The sequence below is a fragment of the Nanorana parkeri genome, unplaced genomic scaffold (assembly GCF_000935625.1).
Source record: "Nanorana parkeri isolate BGI_ZX_2015 unplaced genomic scaffold, ASM93562v1 scaffold1343, whole genome shotgun sequence".
In the NCBI taxonomy this organism is placed as follows: Eukaryota; Metazoa; Chordata; class Amphibia; order Anura; family Dicroglossidae; genus Nanorana; species Nanorana parkeri.
This window is the reverse complement of record NW_017307611.1, coordinates 395,597-420,514: the sequence shown is the minus strand read 5'-3', so window position 1 is coordinate 420,514 and position 24,918 is coordinate 395,597. Positions and strand designations below refer to the sequence as shown.

Below are 24,918 nucleotides of genomic sequence, written 5' to 3'. Positions count from 1 at the left end.
ACAAATATTAATTTTTAGACATGGGCACTGCCAAAAAATTCGTTTATTTTCGTTTCGTTTTAAATTCGGATTTGTGTTATTTCGTTTTTCGGGATTTGGGTGTTAAAGTCAATTCGGATTCGGAATTCGGATTCGGACGAAATTCGGTAGCGTTAGGTCGAACGTTCGTTTCTTCTTCGTTTTGTTCGTTCGTGCCAGTGCAGGAAAACCGATTTTGATCATCTTGTCAGGAAGACCTGTAACGCTTATAGGTTTAGTCCCTTCTACAACCTGTGACTAGATAGGGAAAGGAGAAGCAACAGACTCAAGAGCTTATCTCTCTGTCACAGTTCTCCCTCCAACTGTCACCATGCTCCTTACACTGTAGCAGAACTGAGTGGTTTCTTGTGCTGCTTCTTCCCCCTATCTAAGCTCTGCTGCACGGGGGACTTCCAGAGACTGATTCCAGTTCAGATTCAGGTGTCCTTTTAATAAACCGTGATAAAGTCTACTTTATCGTGTGTTGTCTTTTCTCTACATATCACAGTGTTATTTTTTATCACTTTTTGAGAAAACTTTGAGCCTGTTTAAGTGGCCAATTTATCACAGTAATAGGCTGTGATAGCAGCAGTGAACTCTCACTGTGATATCACGAGAAAAGACTGGAGAAAAGAGCAGAGAATGCTTTTCAGGGATGCACACAGCAGGGGTGTGGAATTCCTATCGCCTGATGCCCGGGGCATGCAGTTCCGGGCGGGTAGTTTTTTGTACATTTAGCCCTCCTTCGGGCAAGCAGAGCTAAATGTACAGTGGGAAGCACTGCACGTTTTGTACAATTGATCAGATCACTTGTACCAGCCTGTCTGTCCCCCCTCACGTGGTTTTCAGGGTCCCCCGCTTGTCTGGGGGCACGGGGACCACGGCAAATGAGCTCAGGGTGGGGAGCAGAGCGCAGAACGTAATCACAGAACTGTAAGAACTGTAATCACAGTGCCACCCATCTCGGGTGTTGGGAACTGCACAGAAGAGCTGTTCTGTGTTGGAAGGCAGGTTCCATAAAGAGAACCTGTCACCTCCAAACTTACATTGTGTGTGTGCGCTGAGTGCTGCCGCCATTCCACTATGTGCCATATTGAGGTAGCAAGGCAGCAGAACTCTTAAGGCCGGTTCACACAACAAACAGTGCATTCCAGAGCGGTCAGCCTCTGGAAAGCACTGTATTGCACTCCGGCCAACTCCTTACGTTCCACCATTGCAGATCGAACTGGACCGAAACACAGGCACTAGTGAACGCAGGGAGCCGGCCAGAGTGCGATACAGTGTGTTCCAGAGGCTGAGCGCTCGGGAACGCACTCCCTCATGTAATATACTAATAAGGTACACGTGTTTCATCCGAATTACAGTCTCATTGTGCCAGGGGGGAGGGGGGTCAGATAGTTCTTAACTCATCTCAGATATGACATGTGGCTCAGCAAGGCTAATCATGTCCATGGGATGTTGAAGTATCCAATGCCCATATGTGGTATAGGAAAAACTATTTTTTTGTATCGGGACAAGTGAATTGTCACGAGGAACAAGTAGATCAGGCTCCCACTTTAATCCTTGGGCAAGTAGTTTTTTGTCTTTTTTCTTTATTCCATACGCCTGACACAGGAATTCCTGGGAGGAAACCAATGATCCTACATATGTAGATACAAACTAAAAAACACATAACACCCTATATTATAATTTTTCGTATAAAAATTTGTATAATTTTTTGTATTATAGAAAGCCCCCTAAAAATGAACATTATAATAAAGCTTATGAGAGGCTTTTTTGTTTTGCGCTGTAAAAATATATGATTTTTATTTTTTATTTTTTTATTGCAAACAATTTTGTATTAAACTCATAAAACTAATGGCTCGCTGACACCAGGTGCACTGAATTGCATTGACCAGCTAGATCAACACAGGCTAAGGGCCAAGTCACACCATAAAGAGTGCGTTCCAGAGCGTTCGGTCTCTGGAATGCAACCTGTCCGGCTCACTTTGTTTTGGGGCGGGACAGTGCATTGAAGTCAATGGCACTGCAGCCACTCCCCTCGCCCGCAGTGCGATCGCCGGCACCCGAACGCATAGCACAATAGTGACTGCGTTCCAGTCCAGTGCGATCTGCAAAAAATGCTGCATGCACTACTTTTTGTAGATCGCACTGGACCAAAACACAGGCACTAATGTGCCACGCATTCGAGTCCTGGCGATCGCAATGTGGGTGGCGTGGCTGCAGTGCCATTGACTTCAATGCATCGTCACGCCCCCTCCGCCCCAAAACAAAGTTAGCCGGCCGGGTTGCATTCCAGTGCATTCCATGGGCCGAACGCTGTGGGACAGACTCTTTATGGCTCAACACAAGTACAAACAGAAAACAATTGTATTCTGTGTGTCATGTTCACACCATAACAATGCGTCAATTTGTGTTGTGGAAAAATGCAGCATTTTTGCACATCACAAGGCACATTCCACCACTGCACTGTGGTGCAGAGTTAAATGAAGTGTAATTTTTTGTCACTTCAATAAAGTTTAAAATAAAAATAAACTGTGATGTGTTGTGACACATCACACCACTGTCACCATTACACATGCATTTTAGTGTGTGGGCTTGTTTGAACGAGCACTGCGTGTGTTGTTACAATGCATTTTAAATGTACAGTGCACACCAGTGCACATGAATATTAGATGCACCATAATGCTCATTCGCTGATGTGATGCCCCATTCACAGCTAAGCATAGCATGAATGTGAGTCACATTTGAGCATGTTCGCGTGTATTTCTGTACCCCCTTTGTCATGCGTCCCCATTAATTTTAACAAACGCAGCAAAGTAGAGCATCTAGCAAAATCTGTGACATGCGTTCCGTATTTTTCCTCTGCATTTGTGCGTGTTTTAATGCATGCAAACGTGGAGGAAAAATATGCATCTTGCTGGCTGTATTTGGGGTGCCATTAATGGTAGGGCTAGCAAGCGTGTTTTGCATTTTTGGCATGTTTTGCAAATGCATCTCCAAGTACGCATTTTTCTGTGCATTTTCCCAAATCTCTCAGGCATGAATAGGGCCTGAATGGGCATCCAATGAATTAGATGCAGCAGTTGCAAATGGCAAAAATTTTCTCATTTGCGAAACTAATGTATCGCACATCTTTCCTGATGTACCTATGCACCAAAAAAAAAAGTCCTACAAGTGATGAGTGGGGAAGGTGAGGAGTAATGTGTTATGAAACGCCCTATTGGATGCTTTACAGCATGAACAATCCTGCAATTATGCTTGAAAATGTGTATAACGGCCAGCTCCTGGATTTTACCTCAGTGTTTCACCAAAAAAAGGCCTTTATTACCATGTCTGAGGTGGTGGAAAATCTAGGGGACTTTTCCCAACACTTAGCACTGTGATAAAGCTCTTTCCTACTTTTCACCGTTTATTAAACAGGTACATTGCTATCACCCTCTGTGTACTTATCACCATGAAGAGAAAAGATTAGATTTTCAGTTCCTACCTGACTTATCACGGTTTATTAAGTGAGAAGTTTTTTTTACTGCTTATCACACTCTTTTTACAGTTTATTAAATGTACACCTCAGTATAGTAGGGATTGTACCATTTCTATTCTATTCCACTAAATGCAGACACTGGTAACTGCCAATCACCATTCATTTGGAAATGAACTAAGTTTCACTTTATTCAAGTCCTGATGAAGAGGAATTGTGTGAGCCCCTGAAACTCATTAGCTGCCTTTTTCATACTGACGTTTTCAAATAAACTATTGTTTTACACTAAAACTGTGGTGGCACCCTGCTTGTCCTTTTTCAATTAAAATCTTCCTTGGACGCTCCCTCCCCCATTTGGGGCTTGGGGTGTCCCTGTCTATGTGGGAGCAGCCTCTTTAAGAATGTCCTGAGCATTCTGAAGAGCAGATTGATTTTAATATGGGTCTCCTAAAGCAGCAAGGATTAAGAGCCCCTTCACACCATCAAGAGTGCGTTACAGTGCGTTCGACCTCTGGAATGCAACCCGGCCGGCTCTCTTTGTTTTGGGGCGGGAGGGGGCATGGCGATACATTGAAGCCAATGGCACCGCAGCCATGCCCCCCGCCCACATTGCGATCGCTGGCACATGAACGTGTGGCACATTAGTACCTGCATTCCGGTCCAGTGTTGGGGGCGTGGCTGCGGTGCCATTGACTTCCATGCACCACCACGCCCCCTCCTGCCCCAAAACAAAGTGAGCCGGCCAGGTTGCGTTCCAGAGGCCGACCGCACTGGAACGCACTCTTGATGGTGTGACAGAGCCCTTATTGCCTTTTTCCACCTAAACACACCGAGGAGATTTTAATCTGACTGTCTTGTTACTGAATTTTAAATTTTGGTGAGTGGCATGGTGTTCAGTGCCACTTCCCATTCTCTCCACACAGTTTGGGATTCGCTAGCTCTGACTATTGTCAAATTCAGCTTTAAAGAAATGCAATTAAAAATATATTTATGAAAACAGGTGCATTTGTTTTTTACTTTTATATCTGTTTAGAGTTCAGCCTTAAAGCAGACCTTTACACTCAAAAATCAAATTCTACCAATGCATCCTTCTATGTATGCTGTTTAATAATAACCTAGACATGTCAGGTGTAAAATGCTGTGATTTTGAAATACCTACACTTGCAAAGCATTCACTTCCTGCTTTGAAAGGGCAGAATGACTTCAGTTTGCCAAAGCAATGCACACTGGGATTGCTTTGTCATCAGCAGAGCATTGCTGGGAAATCTCATCTGTAATCTCACAAGATCTCAGAGAAAGGCCTTTTCCTACCCTGGGATGATGTGCATGGTCACATGTCCTGGTCACATGTCTAGTCACATGTGCCAGTTTTTTAAGAAGTAAAGGGAGAGCTAGTAATCTGCCCTTAGTAAACATGGCCACTGTTGGAACGACTGGGAAAGAAAAGAGAAATTATGTATGCAAACAATACAAAGCCTGCAATTATCTAGAAATGTTTAGTAATGACAAACACATACTTATAAAGATGTGTTTGTTATTTTAAACATATGGGTAAAGGTCCACTTTAAGGGAATATGGTATCGTAACATTTCTCAAGATTTGTGGCACAATTACTATATATGACAAATGTACTCTCTTTGCACAGGTGAAATTGCTACAAGAGTATTCAGGGCATGCACAGAACTGGGTATAAGGACAGTAGCCGTCTACTCTGAGCAGGACACTGGTCAGATACACAGACAGAAAGCAGATGAGGCCTATCTTATAGGAAAGGGGTTACCCCCAGTCCAAGCCTACTTACACATTCCAGATATAATAAAAGTTGCTAAGGTAAGTGTTTTATCCCAGACGCTCTTCTGTATTTAGTAGTTTACTAATTTCTAGATATTTAAAAGCTTTTACTAGAATACTGCATTTGCTGGAAGAGTGGTTAAAATGATTATATAATCTGACTGTACACACAGGGGCTTTGCTGATACTGTGACCTAGGGCACCCTGAAAAGATCAATGATGTTGTGTAGCCTGCCACGCCGAAGGGTGGGCGTAGCTACATTGCACAGTGAGAGGGGCTTTAAGGGTCATGGTTAAAGCCAAACTCCAGGATCTTGCGAAACACAGAACATTCCCCACATGCCAAAGAAAACTGCTACTGTATGATATTGAATAATGCCTAGCTTTTTCTCCACTTTGTGATATTTGAATCACAATGATGTTACAATTACAACCTTTAATTACCACCGAGGAGGAAACAATTCACTGCATCACATTGTATGCTCTTTTCAAACAGCACTATATATCCCATGAGTTCATGGGAAATACAGGAAGTGTGTGCTGCATTTGTGGGCAGACCTGAGGGGTTAGAGGCATGTATGGTCTAGTATAACTGCCGGTCACATTATGTAGATGGGGCACGACTGAGTCCTGTGCCTGCCCTACCTGCCCTGAGGAGGAGGCATGAGTTTATGATTTTGGCTTCGCTTTCTCAGAACTATAATGAGGAGGAAAAGCAACTTGGGACCTGATTCTTCTTATGGAGAAAACGGTGGCACCCAATCACATAAACAGAAAGAGAGAAAATAGATCAGTAATAAGGGGAAGGTAACTTCAAGATAACTCTGGTTATTCTGGCTGAATGATCTATTCTAGATCATTCTGGCTGGAGCTTGGCATTAAATATAACCTTAGCCTACTGAATGTATACATGGCACTCGTTTGCCTTAGTCCTTCTATGCACAAAATATGCGTTATTTACTGTGCCTCATGTGACAGCATCACAGACAAACATTACCCTTAGCATAGTTATGTTTTCCATTGCATATTCTTTTCTGCACAAAGAAAACAGAGCTAGCACTTTCTCTGATCCCTCCTTAAAAATCTAATAATAGAAATAAACTACAGAGGGCAGGGGTCAAGAATGTGTAACACACAGAATTCAGTACTAAGGAGTATATAATGCATAGTTATATAAAGAAAGTGCGAAATGCGTCAGCTATGACTGAGGAAGTGTGTAATTTTCCACCCTCTGGGGAAGAAATAGCCGGGATTTAGTTTTGTGTCCGAAGCGCATTATCTAAAAGCCTACCACACTTGTTGCCATATTCGTAAAAAGTGTGACGATTGCGCATAACAGCATGTTTGACTTTGTAACGCGAGTATTTGTTCTCTCAGCTGGGCCAACTCCTGGGCCATCTCCCTAGAGTGCGTACTCTTAAGGGCTATTTATAGCTGATGTATACGTGCCAACAAGTCAGTAGTATTGGCGAGTCTAGCAACCTTCAGGCGATGTCCATGTTTGATAAAGAAGCCACAGATATAACTCTTATAACTGAAACCATCAATGGATCCCCAACGGAGCCCACATTTAGCTCAAAGAAAGAAGACAGCTCTGAGGCAATTGCAGCCTGGATTGTTGGATCCTGGATCAGAGATTTATTAAGGGGGTTATTCACTGTGGAGCCGAAGGATACATCCGTAGCTTTGGCTGATTCTTCGGCCGTCTGAGCCCTTCGGTTCAGTTGCACTGAAGGACTGCTGTACAGGCTATTCACAATCGCCTGTACAGCAGCCGAGCCAAAGGCATATGCTTCGGCTCGACTGAGCCAAAGTGACAGCCGAAGCATGGAAAAAGGTCGACCGAAGCTCTCATGTCCCATGGAGTCTGTGCGGGTGCACGATGCTCCATATACTTACCTTGTGTCTCTTCTCGTCTCCCGGCCGAACATCTGAACTGTGCATGCGCCCGCCCCAAGATCCTTTGGGGTTGCCCGAGAAATTTTTAGATGTTCGGACAGGAGCGTGCGGCGTAGGTAAGTTTTAACCCTTTGAAAAAGGTTGTTTTTTTTTAATCGTTTTGCATATATATACTGCTTGCTAACAGTAGATATTTGCAAAAACATGCAAGGGTTTAATAACCCTTTAAACAATAACAACTGGGCGGAGCTTGCCGTGACGTCATGACCGGCTCCACCCAGTTGTTTATTGGCCGGGACCTGCTAGAAGACTCTGGCAGGTGCCGGCTCAACAGTTGGGTGGCTGTCACTGCTAGCTCCACCCTATTGTTTTTCTTTTGCAGGCATCTTTGCCGGTGTTTTTAAAATTATTTTTAATATTCTCTTTTTAATTTTCCTTTTAAACTATTTTAATTTTTTAAAACATTTTCCTACATTTTAAAACAATTTTTCAATTTTTTTTTCTTTCACTTATTTTCTATTCTGCTCAGTACCTCGGAGGTACCGAGCAGAATAGCCAAGCCAAATGCTGCTCGGCGGCATTTGGCTATTCACTTACTGCCATTCGGCCCCTATGAGAATACGGGCGAACGGCAGCGAGTGAGCTGCCGGAGCTTCGGCTCAGCCGATCTAGATGTTGGATTGGCTGAGTCGAACTCCTTCTGCACTTCGGCTCAGCCAAACATGCAGAGCATGTTTGGCTGACCAAAGGCAGCCGATGTACGGCTGATTTAAAATCAGCCGTACAAGCCAGAAGTGAATTGCCGAACAGCGTTCGGCTCACATCACTTAGGCTGGGTTATTCACTTGGTTGCCTTCGGGAGCTTTGTGAATAACCCCCTGGGACAGATTGTACTGTCCACAGGGTGAGGTAATTACTGGCTACTATGTTAGCAATAGGTTGAAACAGGCGGTCAGTTACAAAATGGGTTAACTCACCTAAACAGGCTGTGGACAGAAGGTTTTAAAAGGAGACACAGAAAACAGGTCACTAGAGGTATAGTGAGACCCTGAGAAAATGTTATGTTTGTTTGGCAGGTGTTTAAAAGCTTAGCTTGGCACCTTTATTCAGTGAGGGTGAAACTGTTTACTATGTTTAGGTAGATCTCTGACAGAGATAGGCTTTTTGTTTGTGTTTTTGTTACTAGCTGGCTTGAGAAGACTCAGTGCTGTTTGTGAAAAAAAGTTGTCAGAGTACAATAAACTTCCCTGCTAAGGACTTTTGGACTTCAGTCTCTACAAGTTTATCGGCTTACTGACTGCATTGTGACACATTGTTACCCAGGAGCAGGCACACACTGTTACATCTGGTGTCAGAAGGGGAAGTGATAATTTGTTAAGAGCCCTGGAGCAAGCCGCTGTCTCACAGCAGGAAACAACAAGGAGGCTGCTGGAACAGGCTGTAGAAGCCAGGACTGCTCAGCAGGCAGTCATACAGATCCAGCAAGAAACTAATCAGCTGTTTATGACTCAAATAACCCAGATCCAGGCCTTACTACATATGGCATTGCATCCAGGGGGCGCACCAGCAGAACATGAAGCAGCTGGAACAGTTACAACCATAAGGTTAGGGCTAATAATTTCTTACAAAAACTGACCTCGGATGATGATATGGAGGCCTATTTGATTACCATTGAGCGTGTAGCCAAAAGAGAGGGATGGTCGGTGCAACAATGGGCAGGACTTCTGGCTCCATTTTTGTCTGGAGACGCACTGAAGGCCTACTTTGACATCACAAAGGAAGAGGCAAAGAACTATGATCGCTTGAAGGAGGAAATTCTGGCCTGGATAGGGATTACTCCAGTAGCCAGAGCGCAGAGAGTGCATGGATGGAGGTTTCAGGAAACAAAACCACCAAGGGCACAGATGTTTGAATTAATTAATCTGATAAAGAAGTGGTTACAGCCAGCGACCTGCAGTGCAGCACAGATTGTGGAGTTGATTACACTGGACTGCTATCTCCGCGGACTACCCGCTGCACTACGAGAGTGGGTGGCACAAACAGCGCCAAAAACTTGTGAGGACATGGTAGGACTGGTTGAGAGATATATTGCAGCAAAAGAGGATTTGCCAAAGAAACCTCTTGAGACCGCAAGGGGGTTTCGTCAAAAGCCTGGGGATCAAGTGCAAAGGCCTAAGGAACGCACAAGGAAGAAGGATAATAATACTTTTGGAGTTGAGAAAGACTCCGAAGGAACAAAAGGGTCAGCAAATAGAAATAAATGTATACGCTGCTACACTTGCAGAGAGATGGGACACATATCTACTCAATGTCCAAGCTCACAAGAACCAATGCAAGTTTATTGGTTAGACTGCCCTTCTAGCTCTGCCTCTTACCTCATAAGTGTAGTAGGCTGTGTTAAAGACCGCAACCAGTATGTGTTTAGGGTTAGTATAAATGACAAGGAAACGGATGTACCAGTGGACTCTGGTATCTGAACAGTTTGCAAATGCTTTTGCCTCAAAGCCTTTTGGCGGGACAGGAATTGCTTGTGTTCATGGAACTGTGCGCTACCACCCTAATGTTTTGCTACCTATACTACTAAAAGGGAAGACGGTGACCTTGTTGGCTACAGTAATACCCCGGTTACCGTATTCCCTATTGTTGGGGAAGAACTTTCCTGGGTTTTCTGGCCTAATACAGGAGTTGACAAAGGTGGGGAAACCCAAGGAGGAGGCCTGTAAGGAATCTATTAACGAGTGCTCAGGGGGCAAATTTCCTTTTTCCCCTGACCTATTTTCGGGGGTAGGGAAGTCTAGAAAAACTAAGCGTGAAAGGAGGCTAGACAAACTTAGAGGTACAAAGGCACTGGTTACAGAGCTCTCTACAGTTATGATAGGGGAGGAAGTTACCAGCTCTACACAGGGTTCCGCCTCCCCGCTTGTGCAACCGGAGGGTTCCACGGAGGCAAACGAACCTACTCCCTTTGAATTACGGGACATAGAGGCTTCTGGGAGAAACTTTGGACGGAACCAAGCCAATGACCCTACAATTACCCATGCTAGGGCAGGGGCAGTGGAGATAAATTGGATAAGAGTAGAAGGGAAAGTATTAGGTCCAGCACCTTCATAATTAAGGATGATCTCCTATATAGGGTCACACAGCACTCAGGAAGGGTGATAGAACAGCTTCTGGTACCACAAAGCCACAGGAAAATAGTGTTGGATCTAGCTCACTCTCACCTCTTTGGGGGGCATCTTGGGGTCAAAAAGACTAGGGATTGTGTTTTGGAAAGATTCTATTTGCCCGGTATTTATGAAGAAGATATTGTTCGTCCTGCCCAGAGTGTCATCTTACAGCTCTCTGACCCGTGGGGAAAGCACAACTGGTTTCCCTTCCTATTATAGAGAAACCATTCCAGAGAATCGGAATGGATATCGTGGGACCCGTAGAAAGATCAACCAGAGGCAATCAATACATACTTGTGATTGTCGATTATGCTACCAGGTATCCCGAAGCGATTCCACTAAGGAATGTAACTACAAAGGCTATAGTGAGAGAATTGGTACAGGTGTTCTCTAGGGTGGGCCTGCCAAACGAAATTGTAATGGACCAGGGGACCCCATTTGTCTCTAAACTGATGAAAGAGGTTCACCAAATACTCAAAATCAAGGCTAAACATACCTCAGTCTATCACCCCCAAACAGATGGCCTAGTACAGGGCTCAAAATTTCCACTCGCCCCCCTCGCAATTGGCGAGTGAAAATTGCGTGAGGGCAAGTGGAAATTCATCTGGGGAGGGGGAGCCGCCGGCAGGACCAGCAGGGGTGAAACTACCGCCTCTTCTGCAGCGGTGATCGAGCGATTCAGTTGTCTTCTGTGGTCGGAGTGAAGGGAAGACAGCTGCACAGATTTTTCTTTTCCTCAGGCCGTTGCAGCTACAGAGCGGCCGAGGAAAAGAATCAGTTTGTCGGTCTTCCCTTCACTCCGGCCACCTGCAGCTTCCTCCGCCCACCTCATCTGCTGGAGGAAGACTGCCAAACACATACACCCTACCCCGGAAATGTGTTCCACCACCACCCAAAACGAGCAGCGCCAGCCTCAGGTACCAAAAAGTCTTGCTGCCTGTGTCACCATTGTGCAGATTACCCTTACTTCCTCTGTGCCCCCATAGACAGAAAGACAGTAAACTCAAACACAGACCAGGATAACAAAATACTGACAGACATTCTTTTTTTTAAAAAAATGCTTTTTATTGAGTTTTCCAAGTGTCGGAGACGCAATAAAATAACAACCTACATACATACAGCAATCGGGTCAACATAACCCAGGCAATTATGCAGTATCTACATCCTCTTCACAGATCAGAAAAACATAAGATTACAAGGTTACACAAGTATTTGGTTACAAGATTCAGTACGTGGTAGTCACCCTCCAACACAGGGAGTATATAACATAGGGAGATGGACCCAGCCACATGTAGTCAATACGGTAGGAAATACATCAGGGCTTCAGAGAACCAGAAATTAGGTCTGTAGGCTAAAGAATGAGAGTGTATTCAGTATTTCTACCCCATCTCTACAGATGTGCGAGAGGAGGACAGCCATGGATCCCAGATACGCCCAAAACGTGCCGGGTTGCCCCTCTGCTCGTACGTGAGATGACATGTAGCTACCCTCAAAGTCTCCCCAATCATCCTCCACCAGATCCGGGAGGAGCGACCGCCACCTCTGTTTGCGGCTGTCAAACCTACCGGATCTATAGGACATAAGCTCCCCATAATAACTAGAGATCAATTTTGCTGGGTCATCTCTTTGTAGCAGCTCCTCCAGGGGTGACTGAGTTGGTGTAAAGGTGGTCGACCCAAATTGGGTTCGAATCGCGTGTAGGAGTTGAAAGTAGGCAAAAAAATCACTTCAGCTCCCTCCTAAATCGGGCATCACCCCATTTTGAAACAAGTGAGACAGAGATTTAATGCCTTTTGAGGACCAAAAGGCGGCCGATGGTAGGCGCTGCAGCTCTGGGAGGGCGGGTAGATAGATCAGCATATCATCAGCATACGGGGAGATTTGCTCCTCCAGGTCACGTATTCCTCAAGCCATGTATAGACAGACTCCCGTACCCTAATCGCCAGAGGCTCAATTGCCAGGGCAAAGAGGATAGGGGAGAGGGGACAACCCTGTCTTGTACCCGGAAGATACTAAACGGGTCAGACACTTCTTTGTAAATGCGCAATCTGACCATTGGGGTGTTATACAGAATCTCTATCCAGCGGATTATGTGGGAGCCAAACCCATATGCGTCTAATACTTTAAGTAGATACGGCCACTCAACACTGTCAAAGGCTTTTTGTGTATCAAGTGAAATGAATGCTCTACCTTCAGTCGTGGGATGAGAGTATTGGAGGATGGTGAAAAGTCTGCGTATGTTCATCCTATTGGTGCGGCCCGGCATAAATCCCGCCTGATCGCTGCCAATAAGGGATGGAACGTGTTTATGCGCATTGCTAGAATTTTGTCTAGGATTTTTGCATCAACATTAATTAAAGAAATGGGTCGGTATGAGTCACACTTAGTCGGGTCCTTGCCCGGTTTTAAAATCAGGACTATAAGAGCTTCTCTCATGGACGGGGGGAGTATACCCAGATCAAATGCCTCATTATAAGTGTCCAATATATGTGGTCCCAATTCCTCCACATAGGAGGCGTACCATTCTACAGTGAACCCATCAAGGCCTGGGGTCTTTCTAGTGGGAAACTGATAAACCGCCAACTCAATCTCCTCGGTAGTGAGCGGCTGGTCCAATTCTTCCCTTGCTTGAGGCGAGAGGCAGGGGAGGGAGACCTGAGACAGGTAATCCCCCAGCTCCGCGTCCGTGTAGTGGGCTCTGGAGGAGTATAAATCCCTATAGAAGGACAGAAATGCTTCCATTATGTCCCGAGTATCAGTGACCATTGTCCCTGAGGACGAAACAATGCGTGGGATGGAGGTAGGGTTGAAGTCAGGTTTAGTAAAGTATGTCAATAATCTACCTGCCTTGTTCCCAAACTCAAAGATTTTTTGCTGAGTATGTAGCATTTTCTTTTTGGTGCGTTCCAATTGGAACAAGTCATGTTTACCTTTCTTCCCCATCCAATCACTGTAGTTTGAGGGAGTGGGGTCCAAAACATAGGTGGCTTCAGCCTCTCCCATATCACACTCCAGTGCCAGTGCAACCTCCCCTTTATGCCTACGGACTGCCCCAGTAGCTGCCATGAATGCTCCTCGGAGCGTGGGTTTAAAGGCTTCCCATTTAAGAGAGGAGGAAGTCACAGGGGCATTGTCACTCCAGTTGTGGCCGATAGCCTGAGAGCAAGCAGTCTCCACAGAGGGATCAGATAGCCAATGGGAGTTCATTCTCCACACTCTGGAAGAGAAGGAATGCCCCCATCGAAGCTCCACTAACAGGGGAGCATGATCCGAGATCCCCCGAGGGAGAAAGCGCACCACCGAAATCCACGGAAGAATTGTAGGGGTCACAAACGCCAAGTCAATTCTGGAAAGCGTCCTATGTGTGGCAGAATGGCATGAGTAGGCCCTCGTGTCCGGCCACTTCCATCTCCACACATCAAGAAGCCCAATTCCCTGGACCCAGTCGGTGAACATAATATTGGGTCACCCCCCCACCTCCCATGGGGTCCAATATGGTATTAGGGGCCAGGTTGAAGTCACCCATGAGCATCAAGGGGGCAGTAGGCATACTCAAGGCAGCAGTAGTGACGGTATGGAGAATGTCCACATGGGGGGGGGAGAGAAACAGAGGCCAGCATCAGGGGAGTCCCATCTATAGTCATGTGAAGGATAACAAATCTACCAAGTGGAAAAAAACACAAGAAATATATAGGGTTTGTGGAGAGATGTGAATGACCAGGACTAGATGGTTATCTAAAATTAATATCGAGTTTATTTATACAAACAATATTATATATTAATTTAACATTAAAATTCAATACAATTCATGTATCATAGGTTACCGCGTATACATTATTGTGCATATAGCCAGTGATTAATTTCATATATATCACAATACAGTCACAGTTATTGCATCAGTATCTTCATGATCATATATTAAGGGCATTGGTATGTTTAACCAATGTGGTAGCTTATCTTAGTTGTACCGACGCGTTTCGCCCAAGGCTTCCTCAGGGGACTCATACAGATTGATTTAGCCATAATAGATAAAAGATTCCCTTATTTTACATATAGTTGTTTGTGATAGGGCTACATCTACTTCAAGAATATATCGTACATCAAGGAGAGATAGTGTCACATTTGAATACGTGATGTATATACAATTGTTAATACAGGTGATCAGTCCATAAGGATGTGATCAAGAAGTACTCACCATGCACGGTCAGTACGCGGAGTACAGGAGATGTCGAGAGGGTCGATGAGATGAAAGAATTAGGGATTGAAGTATTCCAGTCACCCGACCCAATCCTTTGTCACACCTGGGGCCTCAAGGTTGCATAGGGGGATATTGCCCCAAAGTCATCCAGTTGCTTCCCCAAGATGCCCAGCAGGGGTGGGGATGCTATGATGAAACCTTATTAGGTGTTATTTTTGAATAAATAGTCCCCCTGTTGAATAGAGAGGGTAGGAGCTGTATATAATATCCTATCTCGATCTTTGGTATATATTGACCCCTTTTCCTTTGTTTCATCAGGTGTTTCTATTCGTGTTTTTTGTTGTTGGTTTTTGTTTATCGGTGAGGTGATTCTCCCATTCGGAGATTGTGTGTTATTGATATCGCTTGGTTATGTGAACACAAACTAGTGTGCTTTGGGTCTGAAACTCCATGATTTTACAGTGCACCATACCAAAAATTGGTAGTTATATATAGATGTGTGTATAAGGGTGTATATTTCCTTATTTTACTGGTTTGATGTGTCTGTGTGTGCATATCTGCACCATGGTTTGTATGATCTAAGGTTGGCCCCTCAGGGTCAGCTGTGTGCTTATGTGCTTGTTTTTTGTGTATACCAGAAGGGGAAATCATCCCAACTGGTGTGCTATATATAAAATATAAATAAGTGTGCCATCCCCAGTCTAATCCCCCCTCCCCAAAATAAACGCAATAAATCAAAAAATGTGCCAAAAAACTTGTCCTAAAATCAGTGACATCACCGCAATATATTCATGAAAAGCGAGTAGTCCCATTGGGATAGCTTTGAACACCTATTGTCTTGTGTTCTGTGCCAGTGATATCTGTGAATCTGACATACCTGGTGATATAAGTCTCTCGGCCAGTCTGGGAAGTGATCTCCATGATACTGGAGGGTAAGGTCTCCTCTTCCTATATACCCTTCACCGCCGAATCAAACCGGCCGGGCTAATGAGTTCCGGTCGCCGATCAGCGGTGTAGACCGTCCCTGGCGTATGCGCAGATAGATATGCGCACAGTAGAAAGGCATCATGGCACACTCACAAGTCAGCATGTAAAACAACTTGTCTCACCACTAAGGTTAATAACAGAGGTGAAAGCCGCACAGCCGCGCCAAGGCACCTCCTTATAGTGCGGTCCTAACTCTAAACTATGAGAGTCTCCATCTTGGAGCACAAGGTGCCTTGGCGCGGTTGTGCGGCTTTCACATTTTCTGCAGAAGACGTGTATCCAAACCTCTGTTATTAACCTTAGTGGTGAGACAAGTTGTTTTACATGCTGACTTGTGAGTGTGCCATGATGCCTTTCTACTGTTTACTGTTTAAAGCCCATTTCGTGTGCACCTTACTGTATAGTTGGTGACAAATTGTTGAGTGCGTTTGTCATTTGTTTTGCTTGACCGATTTGGTGCAGTGACGCATGGGGGTTCTCAGCTGCCATTGGGATGTGCGGGATCCCTTGTGTGTTCCTATGCCTTTAAGGAGGTTGGGCTTCCTCCTGACAAACCTGCACCCAATTTGAAATCTTCTGCCCCCATGTGCTCCAAGATGGAGACTCTCATAGTTTAGAGTTAGGACCGCACTATAAGAGGTGCATTGGCGCGGCTGTGCGGCTTTCACATTTTCTGCAGAGGACGTGTATCCAAACCTCTGTTATTAACCTTAGTGGTGAGACAAGTTGTTTTACATGCTGACTTGTGAGTGTGCCATGATAGAGATGCGCAGACGCGAACCTGTCCTCCTTAGCTGGTAGTCCTAGTAACGGGGGAAGCCATTCCAAATGCGGCTCCCCTGTGCGCATGCGTTAGTGGGTGATGTCAGCTCGAAAGCAGACATCTCCCCTCCGCTGACCTATCGTTGCAAAAAAGCTGGTTCAAATATAGGTTACAATGTATGTACACTGTCATTTTGTAGATACAATATAGATAACATATGCTACACTACAGGAACTTGTATGGCCATTTGGAGTGGTGTCTAAACGTTCGGATACCCAGTCTAAGATGGGCAAGAGATCCGCTAACTAACATTAGAGAAAAGGAATAAAGGGTTAACCCAAGCACGGTCGAGTTCGGGGTGAGGCTGGGATGATGTTGATGTCACGACCTGGGGCCTCTAGACCTTGTTCCATATGCACTGTCCTACCCTAGTTAAACAACTGCCCGCTATGACCATCTGGCGTAAGAGATCATTACCGCAATACTCGGCCCGATAGAATACACACATCCCTAAGATAAGCTGAACCAGCTTTTTTGCAACGATAGGTCAGCAAAACATCACCCACTAACGCATGCGCACAGGGGAGCCCCATTTGGAATGGTTTCCCCCGTTACTAGGACTACCAGCTGAGGAGGACAGGTTTGGCGTCTGCGCATCTCTATCTGCGCATACGCCCGTTGCGGTCTACACCGCTGATCAACGACCGGAACTCATTAGCCCGGCCGTTTTGATTCGGCGGTGAAGGGTATATAGGAAGAGGAGACCTCACCCTCCAGTATCATGGAGATCACTTCCCAGACTAGCCGAGAGACTTATATCACCAGGTATGTCAGATTCACAGATATCACTGGCACAGAACACAAGACAATAGGTGTTCAAAGCTATCCCAATGGGACTACTCGCTTTTCATGAATATATTGCGGTGATGTCACTGATTTTAGGACAAGTTTTTTGGCACATTTTTTGATTTATTGCGTTTATTTTGGGGAGGGGGGATTAGACTGGGGATGGCACACTTATTTATATTTTATATATAGCACACCAGTTGGGATGATTTCCCCTTCTGGTATACACAAAAAACAAGCACATAAGCACACAGCTGACCCTGAGGGGCCAACCTTAGATCATACAAACCATGGTGCAGATATGCACACACAGACACATCAAACCAGTAAAATAAGGAAATATACACCCTTATACACACATCTATATATAACTACCAATTTTTGGTATGGTGCACTGTAAAATCATGGAGTTTCAGACCCAAATCACATACATATTTTCAAGCACCCACACATACATGCAATCACTCACTAGTTTGTGTTCACATAACCAAGCGGTATCCATAACACACAATCTTTGAATGGGAGAATCACCTCACCGATAAACAAAAACCAACAACAAAAAACACGAATAGAAACACCTGATGAAACAAAGGAAAAGGGGTCAATATATACCAAAGATCGAGATAGGATATTATATACAGCTCCTACCCTCTCTATTCAACAAGGGGACTATTTATCCAAAAATAACACCTAATTAGGTTTCATCATAGCATCTCCACCCCTGCTGGGCATCTCGGGCAAGCCACTGGATGACTTTGGAGCCATATCCCCCTATGTAACTTTGAGACCCCAGGTGTGACAAAGCATTGGGTCGGGTGACTGGAATACTTCAATCCCTAATTCTTTCATCTCATCGACCCTCTCGACATCTCCTGTACTCCGCGTACTGACCGTGCATGGTGAGTACTTCTTGATCACATCCTTATGGACTGATCACCTGTATTAACAATTGTATATACATCACGTATTCAAATATGACACTATCTCTCCTTGATGTATGGTATATTCTTGAAGTAGATGTAGCCCTATCACAAACAACTAGATGTAAAATAAGGGAATCTTTTATCTATTATGGCTAGATCAATCTGTATGAGTCCCCTGAGGAAGCCTTGGGCGAAACGCGTCGGGACAACTAAGATAAGCTACCACATTGGTTAAACATACCAATGCCCTTAATATATGATCATGAAGATACTGATGCAATAACTGTGACTGTATTGTGATATATATGAAATTAATCACTGGCTATATGCACAATAATGTATACACAGTAACCTATGATACATGAATTGTATTGAATTTTAATGTTAAATTAATATATAATATTGTTTGTATAAAACTCGATATTAATTTTAGATAACCATCTAGTCCTGGTCATTCACATCTCTCCACAAACCCTATATATTTCTCGTGGTTTTTTCATTACTGGTCTTTAGGGGGAGAGATGAAGATAGGAGACCCATAGGAAGGTGGCCTACTATTGTCTAATTGAAATCTACCAAGTGGGTCAGTTTTAACCTGAAGAACAGCAGCATTAAGTGACTTAGCCAGTAGAATAGACACACCTCGCGAATATGATGAGTATACAGCATTGAAGGAGTTGGCAACCCAATGCTTTTTTAGTGTCATTACCTTAGAGCCCAGCAGGTGGGTTTCTTGCAGACAAACGACATGCGGCTTGTGTTTAAAGAGGGAATCGAACACTAGGGAATGTTTGAGGCTGGAGTTCAAGCCCCGAACGTTCCACGATATAAATTTATACACCATCAGAGGACAGGCAAAGTGCCAGGGTGACTAGAATGTAAACCTGTGAATTTAAGTTGTGAAACCTTGCGAACCAGTGCAAACTGCAGAGAGGCATAGCATACGTACAGTAAAAAAAAACAACAACAGTCATCCCAACATGATATGCCATCAGAAGAGAGACAGAGCATTAAAGGTATTATGAGGTGAACCTGAGCATGTAGGGACTGACAGAGTGCAAAGCATTGGAGTCTGTAAATTAGAGCATAAGCCCACACAAAAAACACAGTCAAACCAACCCGAACTACAATTCCCATCCCACCCCGCTTGTTAACCCAACTCTAACAAGCCCAGAACCCGTAACAACAATCACACACTAGTGTAAAAACAGTGCCCAAAAAAAGGCAGGGGGTGTAGCCACTCCGATTAGCACCCGATCCAACCTCATCCAGGTCCCAAGCGGAAGCGATAGAGGATGCTACGGTCCCTCTCAAAAGAAGGAGATATCCTGTAATAAAACTGTTAGCATTATTGTGTGGCTCTACATGCAGGGTCTCATCTCCTTCTACCACCACATGGGCCTTATCTGGGAGTGGAGCCTTATGCCCAGCTTTAGGGGTAGCTGCCAGGGGCTGCGCAGCCTTCCCCTTCATCATCCCCTGACGTAGAGGCCGCTCAGACCTCCCCTGTGAGACCCCCTTACTTGTAGAGGCCCGGGTTGGATCCGACCGGGACATGTGTCCTGAAGGGAAGAGGGAGCCGCATGGCCGCTGCCATCTTGGATCCTGTGGAAGCGTGCCAGCTTCTCAGCAGGAGAGGGATCTCTCTGGTCGCCGATTTTCACCATCGGTGCGGCCAGACGAGGGAGGAGAGAGAGCTGAGAGCGTCGCTGCAGAGCTGGACCGGAGGGAACCATCAGGAGGTATGTAGGAGAGAGATGGGACCGGAGCTGTTGCGATCAGTGTTAATAACCCTAAAGCCATTAGTGAATGTCATAAGCACTCATCACATAAACCCAGTATGAGTTGGATAACTTATACATGTCTAAGTGGGAGGAAGATTACATCTTTGGAAAGGAGGTTCAGAACATCAAGATCTGGAAACGCTTTATAGACGATATCTTAATCGTCTGGGAAGGTGATATTCAGTCCCTCAAAATGTTTGTAGAAGCACTTAACATCAATGAATATAATTTGTCCTTCACCAGCAATATTAGTACCATCAATATACAATTCCTTGACCTAGACATTATAAAAATGGGAACAAATTTGATACCAAAACCTATTTCAAGCCAACTGATAGAAATAGTTATATCCCCGTTTTCAGTTGTCATCATCCCAACTGGCTCAAAAGTATTCCCAAAGGCCAAATGACCAGAATTAGACGGAACTGCACGACAGAGGAAGACTACTGTGAACAAACTAACACCCTGGTGGAGAAGTTTGAGGATATAAAAATAATACTTTGAGGAAAATACAGGCAGAGATTCAGGGGAAGGATAGATTAAAACTATTGGAGCCATCTACTAGACCTAAAGACCCCCCACCTCTAACATTCATTACTAATTACTCAGCCCAATACAAACATATTGAATCTATCCTCAATAAACACTGGCATATTCTATAAAGGGACAGAACTCTGGGCCCAGTCCTCCCGAACAAACCAAAAATGATCTATAGGAGAGCACCCAACCTCAAAACTAAATTAGCTAAAAACATACTTGATCCCCCAAAGAAAAATGTCACTTTCTTTAATGGCATTGGGTTCTATCCATGCAAATATTGCATTGGCTGTAGGACTACAGGCACTAGGAAAAGGGTAGGTGCCTTTAAATCCAATACGACGAATAAAAGTTATCAAATAAAAAAGTTTATATCGTGCAATAACAGATTTGTAACTTATCTACTGGAATGCCCCTGCGGACTGCATTACGTTGGCAGAACGACTAGTATTCACAATTACTGTTTGATATAATTAAATAAATAAAATACAATTTTTAAGTTTAAAAAAAAGTGAAAAGTGTAAAAAAAAAAATATGTGTAAAAATAAAATAAGGGACAAATAAATGAATGTATTTATTGCATTTTTTAGCTGTGCTGGTGTTGTAAAAAAAATACTACAAATCAAAACTGGGAAAAAAGTGTTTTTTTAAACGTTTTTTTTTTTCTCTTTTTTTATATTTTATTTGTCCTAAGTGAGGCGTTAGACACACATATGTGATATAAATATGTAGCCCTATCTGTCCTCTAAAAAACAATATATAATATGTGTGGGTGCACTTTGTAAGAAAGTATATTACTGACGTGGAAGAATCACACAGCAAAAATGCCAAAAGTGTGTCAGTCATTTACGAACAGAAACTAAAAACAAGCTCAGTCATGAAGGGGTTAAAGAAAAGAATCGAAGAACATGTCAACAATATAAAGAAAGGCTTTTTGAAACATAATCTCTCCAGACATTTTAAACTTTTTCATAATTGCGATCCAGGACAATTAAAAATAATAGGAATTGATAATGTTGAGAAACACTGGAGAGGTACGAATCTCATCCAGAAAGTTTCTCAGAATGAATCAAAATGGATCTTTACGCTGAATACCATAACACCAAAAGGATTAAACGTTGACTTTGACTTAAATTGCTTTTTAACCAATAAATAATCCCCCTATGTATATTTCTCTCTGTAGATTATAATTTAACTGTTTTAAATATTTAGATTTTTTTAAATCTAATATTGCACATATTTTAAAATTAAGTTTTAAAAAAACCCAGTACCATTGATTTATGTAGACTTGCCGGTATAATATAGATCTGTCCCCTAGATAATAAAGCAGAATCTATATTAATAGTGGTTTTAAAAGTTGTCCTAAGAATTCATCAATGAACCGATCTTGTATGAAACACATGTTCCATATATCTCTGATGACATCTAGTGGTGTCTTTGTATATTGACCTAGATGTTAAATATAAAGAAATCAACCTGTGGTATTGAGAGTTAGACCTGCGATCCCCCTGAGGACGTCTCTGACGAAACGCGTCAGGGAGGAGCCAGGCATCTCAATACCACGCACAACAAGGAAGTGCAGGACATCCATACACTGCCTGTGTTAACGATTTATTCGTTTTTAACTGTAAGTTACTACTTTTTAAAATAAATGTTTATGTCGACTACACCATGAGGAGTTTCCCTTTTTATTTTCGTGAAATATATCGATCCATGGGACTCTGTTGAGACGTTTGCTGGGACTACATATCGACTTCTCATCTCTTTATTGCCTACAAACAATAAAGGTTTGGTGAGTGCGCACCCCAGAGGGGAGTTTTGTCGTGAACACATGGTGTGGGAGAAAGATTATTAAGCACCCTTTTTTGAAGTTTTTTCATCATCAATATACTATATATATTTGGACTAAATAACAGTTTGGACTCACTTTATTATTCATCACTTGCATAGATGACCTTTGAATTGATTTGATGCACGTTTACCAATTGATTGCAACAAGGAATTTTATCATAAGGTTTATTTCATTGCACTTTTGCACGCAGTTAAATTTGGTATTTAATATCTCACTGGCTACCACCATGGTATGGTAGCAGATTATGCACTAAAGATTAGAAACACCCTATATATTTTTTTGATAACACGTTTTTTTCGATAACACGTATTTACACATTTGATAGTTCACCTATTGGTGACCCCGAGCGCTGCACACTCATTCATATACTCATAAGGAGAGTACCCAGGCAGCTCAACAACATTACTACAATAATAAGGCCCAAATAACTAAATTAAATCCCGGTGATCGAGTATTAGTATTGTTGCCCACTGCCGAAAGTAAGTTGTTGGCTAAATGGCGGTGCCCCTATGAGGTTTTGGAGAAAATATATTTACTAAAACCTTGGAGGGAAAGAGATGAGGCATTAAGTGATGAAGTTCATTTGGCAGAACTAGAACAAAGTGAATGGCAGGTTAAAAGCCAAGCCCATGAAGAGACACAGGAGCCTAATGTGCACATCTCAGAGACGTTGACCTCTTCCCAAAGGCAGGGAGCCCAGAGGCTGGTAGGTCAGTTCCCTGATGTGTTCTCTGAGAAACCTGGCAGGACTTGGATTCTTGAACATACTATCGTAACCGAGCCAGGAACGAAGGTGAAGTTAAGACCTTACAAAATACCAGAGGCAAGGAGGGAGGAAATCAAGTGAGAAATAAATAAAATGCTACAAATGGGTGTGATTGAGGAGTCGGTGAGTGAGTGGTCCAGTCCCATAGTCCTGGTACCCAAACCAGATGGGTCTATCCGTTTTTGTAATGATTTCAGGAGACTAAACGAGATTTGATGCTTACCCAATACCCCGTGTGGATGAAATTATTGATAAACTAGGCAAGGCCCGCTATATCACCACCTAAGACTTGACAAAAGGATATTGGCAAATATTATTGGTAAAGTCAGCCAAGGCAAAAACTGCATTTTCCACTCCAGGGAGTTTGCTCCAATATACAGTACTCCCTTTGGCTTACATGGTGCCCCCGCCACTTTTCAACATCTGATGGATAGACTGCTGAGATCACACTTTCAATACGCGGCAGCCTATCTAGATGATGTTGTGATTTTCTTCCAAGACTGGGACACCTATCTGGAAAAGGTAAAAGCAGTCCTGCAGACCTTGAGAAGTGCAGGGTTGACAGCCAACCCCACTTAATGTGCCATTGGGTAAGAGGAGGCCAAATACCTGGGATACGTTGTAGGTAATGGTGTGGTAAAACCCCAATTGAACAAGATAAGCGCTATTCAGAATTACCCACCTCCCCTATGAAAGAAGCAGACAAGAGCATTCTTAAGGTTAGTGGGCTATAATCGGCGCTTCATTCCCCACTTTGCCACTCTCGCCAGCCCTTTAACTGAGCTTACCAAAGCAAATGTACCTGACGAAGTTCGGTTGCCAGAGGAAGGGGAAGCTTCATTTCATGCTCTTAAAAGGTCACTTTGTACAAGCCCAATACTCCTATCTCCAAATTTTGGAGAACCATTTTTGCTCCAGACAGACACCTCTGACTCAGGACTGGGGGCAGTACTGTTGCAGGTGGTAGGTGAGGAGGAACATCCTGTCCTTTGCTTAAGTAGAAAGTTGACCCCAAGGGAAAGATAATATGCAGTGATTGAAAGGGAGTGTTTGGCAGTGAAGTGGACCATGGAAAGTTTAAGGTATTATTTACTGGGCAGGGTATTTGTCCTGAATGTGGATGAGCCTGAATAAAGAGAAGAATCCCATAATTACCAGGTGGTTCTTGACCCTACAGCCCTTTCACTTCAAAATCCAACACAGGTCTGGGCGACTTCACGGCAAGGCAGATGGCTTGTCCAGAATGCACTGCCTCTGGAAATGAGCTGGGGGGGGGCGCATGTGACAAATTGTACTGGCCAATAGGTGAGGTAATTGCTGGCTACTATGTTAGCAATAGGTTGAAACAGGCGGTCAGTTACAAAAGGGGTTAACTCACCTAAACAGGGTGTGGACAGAAGGTTTTAAAAGGAGATGCAGCAAACAGGTCATTAGGAAGATAGACACTGAAACACAGACCTCCCAGGCTGCTGCACTAGAGGTATAGTGAGACCTGAGAAAATGTTATGTTTGTTTGGCAGGTGTTTAAAAGCTTAGCTTGGCACCTTTTATTCAGTGAGGGTGAAACTGTTTTCTATGTTTAGGTAGATCTCTGACAGAGCCTTTTTGTTTGTGTTTTTGTTACTAGCTGGCTTGAGAAGACTCAGTGCTGTTTGTGAAAAAGTTGTCACTGAGTACAATAAACTTCCCTGCTAAGGACTTTTGGACTCCAGCCTCTACAAGTTTTTTCGGCTTACTGACTGCATTGTGACACAGTGTTGCCCAGGAGCAGACACACACTGTTGCACCCCCTAAGTCTCCACGATGGGGGACCAGTAGTCCCTGGAGACAGCTGGAGTGACAGGAGCATGGTCCAGAGCAGTGGCGTAACCAGAGTTCTGGGCGCCCGGGGCAGAATTTTTTTTGC

General features: G+C 43.8%; 1 protein-coding gene across 1 annotated transcript in view; it reads left to right on the top strand.

The window, feature by feature from the left end:
- Nucleotides 1–24,918, top strand: part of LOC108797816 (pyruvate carboxylase, mitochondrial-like) — a 433,030-nt gene that overhangs the window by 14,726 nt on the left and 393,386 nt on the right. Inside the window, exon 3 of the mRNA XM_018569492.1 lies at nt 5,145–5,329. Coding sequence (XP_018424994.1) covers nt 5,145–5,329 — 185 coding nt within the window. The remainder of the gene's footprint in view (nt 1–5,144; nt 5,330–24,918) is intronic.